Source organism: Trypanosoma grayi (assembly GCF_000691245.1).
Source record: "Trypanosoma grayi strain ANR4 Tgr_65_V1, whole genome shotgun sequence".
Classification (NCBI taxonomy): domain Eukaryota; phylum Euglenozoa; class Kinetoplastea; order Trypanosomatida; family Trypanosomatidae; genus Trypanosoma; species Trypanosoma grayi.
The window spans coordinates 1-4,818 of NW_008825684.1; the positions used below are offsets into that span (position 1 = coordinate 1).

The 4,818-nt window shown below is 56.0% G+C and overlaps 2 protein-coding genes across 2 annotated transcripts; both read left to right on the forward strand.

Annotated features, from left to right (window-relative positions):
• Positions 1-1,073: 1,073 nt before the first annotated feature.
• DQ04_00651000 (hypothetical protein) lies at positions 1,074-1,448 on the forward strand (the record flags this gene model as incomplete). Its single annotated transcript, XM_009309439.1, has 1 exon — positions 1,074-1,448. The coding sequence occupies one exon, from the start codon at positions 1,074-1,076 to the stop codon at positions 1,446-1,448; it is 375 nt and encodes a 124-aa protein (XP_009307714.1).
• Positions 1,449-2,813: 1,365 nt separating this feature from the next.
• Positions 2,814-3,305, forward strand: DQ04_00651010 (hypothetical protein; the record flags this gene model as incomplete). The annotated part of the gene is made up of 1 exon (XM_009309440.1): positions 2,814-3,305. The coding sequence occupies one exon, from the start codon at positions 2,814-2,816 to the stop codon at positions 3,303-3,305; it is 492 nt and encodes a 163-aa protein (XP_009307715.1).
• Between the last annotated feature and the right edge of the window lie 1,513 nt (positions 3,306-4,818).

The following is a 4,818-nucleotide window of genomic DNA, read 5'->3' on the forward strand; positions in this document are numbered from 1 at the left end:
TCCACAAGGGCGAGGCGCGCACGCCACGCGCTAGCAGCTGTTGTTGTCTCGAGCGCGAAGTGGAGGTCCGCCAGCTTCTTCTGCACGTCGCTTGTGTTCTGCTGCAGTAGCTGCGCCTCTTCGTATGACTGCTTGATGGAGAGGCGCCCGAGACGCTCTGCCTGCGCAAGCGCTAGCCGCTCCACGTGTTCCTCCTGCGCGATACACATTGTCTCAGATGTGAATTGCCGCACTGCGGCATCCATTGCGTCGAGGAACTGTATTCCAGATGTTTCACGCGAAAACTGCATCGATGCACGCAGCAGCTCTTCCTGTTTTGCCGCTTCATTGTAGAGCTGCATGCGTGCACGACGCTCTTGAGTCTTTATGTTGCTGCGGTCATGCACCTCCTCATCTCCCAGCGCGAGTTGCACCTCACTGAAACAACGATGGAGTACATTCTTTGACCGCTCCGCGATGGAGCGCAGCATCCGCTCCATTGTCTCTATCTGCTGCTGCTCTTCAGACGCTTTACCAACAAGGCGGCGATACGAAGCCCAGGACCGTTGCTGCAATTCAATTCGCTCTTCCTCCTCTTGAAGCTCGAGACGCCGTAGATTGTTTGCAACAGCGCGCTGGAGGAGCGATTTATCAATGTATGCTTTCCCCAATGCCACCTCCTTCGCTTTGAGACGCCGGTAGTCAGAGAGGAATGAGTTCTTGAAATTGTGCCGCGCATGGCGCTCCGCCTGCCCTAGCTCCAGCCGATCTAACTCCTCTTCTTCAACCAGTGCTGCTAGGTAATGTGCCACGACAGATGTTGACGTCCTCGAGGAACTTGACACTGCAGGTGCACACGAGGAATACGGGACACTGCACGTTGTCGACGACACCGCCAGGCCGGGCGGAGCTGTCATTGACGCCGCAATGAACGGCATCCCCGACAGGAACTGCGCCCACGCTGTGTGACGCAGTTGCTGCTCGCTCTCCAGCAGCTTCCAGCGTTCACTGTCCTCCGCCTCTGTGAGGTCGCACAGCTGCCGCAACTGTAGCTGCCGCTCGGCCACCAAACGTGAGACGCCCTGCTGCAGCGCATGCACCTGCGACCGACGTTGGCAATCGACAAGCTGCTCGAGGCACCACACACGCAAATTCGTGAGGTCATCCAGCGCTGCCTGCTCCACTGTCATGCGGCCTGTCGTTTCCTCCGCCACCACTGCAAAAAACGCACGTGTCAGCTCCGCGTGACGCCGCTCCGACGAGCGGAGGAACTCTTCCTCAAAGCGTACCTGCAGCGCAGTACGGAAGTCACTGCAGATGCGCGACCACCCTTCGCGCTGCAGGTCGTCAATAAAGCCGCGGCGCCACTCCTCTGTCTCGACGAGCTCTCTCAACTCAGTGGAAACGTACGCATGGTACTCTGTCACCGCCTGCGCCGCACGATGGGCAGAGTGCCGCTGCAGGAGTGACGCCTTCACTTCCAACTCGTCCTGCGCACGGACCCCTTGCAACGTGCGCCGCTCCATCATTTCCACACCCTCAATCATCTGCCTCTCCCTTACCTCGTTCTCAATCAACGCAATCAGGACATGGGTTGGCGACATCACCTCAAAGGCAAACATCGGGACACTTTGTTGATTTGGCTTTTGTAGCTCCTCCTCTTCCGTCTTTTCGCTTTCCTCAGAGTCAACATAATCACTGCCTTTTAGAATCTCCAGCTGATCCTCTTCTTGCTGCTCCTGCAGCTGCACCTCGGGTATGTCCACCTCCTGCAAGGATGCAAGCTTTTCCTCCAGCGCCTTGATGGCATGTGGTTCGGCATAACCGCTGTTTTTGAGGGCCTCCAAGTGCTTCTGCACCTGTTGCATTTCCGCTTCTTGCAGCAACGCAAGTTTTTCCTCCAGCTCCGTGATGGTCATTGGGTCAGCATAGCCACTGCTTTTGAGGGCTTCCAGCTGGTCTTGCACCTGCTGCTTCTCCTGCTGCTGCAGAGCTTCCAGTTTTTCTTCCAACGCTTTGATTGCCCGTGGATCGGCATAACCACTGTTCCTTAAGGCCTCCAAGTGCTCCCGCACCAGTTCTTTTTCCAACTCCTGAAGAGATGCAAGCTTGTGTTCCAGCCTCTTAATTGACCCTGGGCTGGCGTAACCGGTGCTCTTGAGGGCCTCCAGGTGCTCTTGCACACGTTGCTTTTCCTCCTGTTGCAGCGCCGTCAGCTTTTCTTCCAATGCCTTGATTACCCGTGGATCGGCATAACCGCTTTTTTTGAGTGTCTGCAACTGCTCCTGCACAGATTGCATCTCCTCTTGTTGCAGCGCTTCTAGCTTCTCTTCTAGTGACTTGATTGCCTGTGGATCAGCATAGCTACTACTCTTGAGGCCCTCCAGTTGCTCCTGCAGACGTTGCCTTTCTTCCTGTTTCAGTGCTGTTAGTTTATCATCCAGTGCCTTGATGGCCCATGGGTCAACATAGTCGCTGTTCTTCAGTGCCTGGAGCCTCTCTTCCAGACGTTGCTTTTCTTCTTTCTGCAGTGCTTCTAGTTTCTCTTCTAGCTCCCTAATTGCAAGCGGGTCAATGTATTCACAGCTCTTAAGGACCCCTAGCTGCTGTTGCATTTCCTGCTTCTCCTCTTGCTGGAGCACGACCAACCTCTCTTCCAATGCCTTGATTGATCGTGGATCGGCGTCCCCAGCGCTTTTGAGTCTAGACACCTCCTCTTCAAGCGCGGTCTTGTCGAGAGGTTTAGGGACGACCTCAGTTGGAGACGGAGGTTTCGCCACCTCTTGTACTTGAGTGGGTGACTGTTGCTCCTCGGTCTGTTGCTGAGCGGAGGTATGTGGAGTTTCGTCGTCGGACGTGACGCTCACCTGGCCCTCGGAGACGTCAAGGGGTGTACGGGGGCTAACCCCAACATCAAACTCGTTGTCGAGTTTCCCGCGTGCGGCAAGGTGCTCACGCTCTTGCTGTTCCCGCTGTTTGGCAACAGCGTTGCGGCGGTGCTCCTCTGCCACCGCAATAGTAGACCGCTCCTGCTCCTCCTTTTCCAATGTGGCCCGCAGACTCGTCTCTATCTCCGCGGCAAGGGTGGTGAGCGGCCGACGTGCATCTGCTTCTGCTTCTGCCGCTGCCGTCTCTTCCTCCTCGACGGTGTGGATGTGCAGCGGCGGCGGCGGCGCAAACGGTATTGGGGGCGCAAGGTAGCGGTGCTCAGTGGGCGGCAGTGGCACACTGCGTGCGCGGTCCGCGGTCGACCGTCGACGCGGCGAACCAGACCCCTTAATGGAGTAGAGGTTCACAGCAATAGGTTTCTCCTCACTTACAAGTGACGCCTTCTCATTCTGCCGCTCGCGACGGGCGTAAATCGGGTCCTCTGGCAGTTTCTCTACCGCATCCAGCGTTAGCGGCGATCTGTCAGGTTGCGCATCGCCAGTGTTGTTGCTGCTGCCCTTCTTGCTGCCTGCGCCGGGCGGCGGCACGACGGAGGCTGTCGGGTCCTGCCGAAACTGCACTGAGAAGGCACGTTTCTTGCTGCGGTCTCCCTTCGCAAAGGCGCTCTTCGGCGGGTGGCTATCAGCCAGCGGAAGCGCTGAGCGCCGCGTCGCAAAAGACGCCATTGACGACACGCCGTCGTCAATCGTCACGCGAGCGTCATCAGTGCCAGTACGCTTCCGTCCTGTCTGCGCGAGGCGTGAGACAGCGTTACACGTTGGGCAGCGAATGTAGCGACCGCCGTTGTCACAGTTGACAAGCGCACACGGCTGGCACACGTAGTGGCGACAGTCTACGAGGGAGAAGAACGCAAAGACTGGAGCAAACGGATCGGTGGGCGGCGCCACCGACTTCTTGCCGCAAAAGACGCATGTATTGCGGTCCTTGCCGGAGCCGAACTGCCGCGCAGAGGTGATGGAGATGTTGTCAGATGTGAGTCCCGCCATTCACCCACGCACTGTGAAGATCGCCAAGACACACCCGCACACGGAGGAAAAAAAAAAAATAAAGGTCCCCGGATGATTTTGTGGATTTCTACCTTCTTGACTCTCAACTCTCTCACTCCCACCCACTCACGCGTTGAGTAAGCGCAGTGGTGTCTCTCACCTTCGGCGAGACACGGGCGATAAGCAAGACAGTGAGGGCAAGAGATGCCGCACACACACACACACACACAAAGGCACGCGGCGCCCCTAGCTTTGCTTGTTCCGTCACGCACGCGAGTAAGGCCCAAAGAGAGCGAAAGGGAGTCAACGTGTGTGTGTGTGCGTGTAACGCAATGAGCAAAGGACCAACCGCGGCACACTTCGCTCCGTCACTCACTCACTCACTCACCCGCTTTACTGTGTGAGATGCTTTTCCCACCGACTTGTTCCTTTCTCTCTCTCTCTCGCGCGCGCTGCTTCGAACTATGACCAGAGAAAACGAAAACAAAACATAATAGTGGGAGGAAGAGAGACATGTCACGACATACGGCTCCGCATAACCCCCCCACCCCAAACAAAAAAGAAAAGAGAAGCACAATTGAAGTATTCACTTCAAAACCTCAAAGACACCTTTACCAAAAGAAAAAATCACGGATCCGTTGCGTGCGTGCGTATGTATGGCTGAATATGCTAAACGACGTCACAGGTGGTGTCCTGCCGCTCGTTCTTCACCACCGAAGCTATGAACAACACACATAAACCAAACATACTCACATACACGAATACCCGCTCCACATTCAGCGTCGCATGTACGAACCATTCAACACTGTCATGAGGTTTGCACAAAGGGGCACTTCTGTTTTAAAGTCTTCCTGCTTATGAACTGCTCCGCCTGGACTACGCTTTAAATGCATTCCGTTCAAAA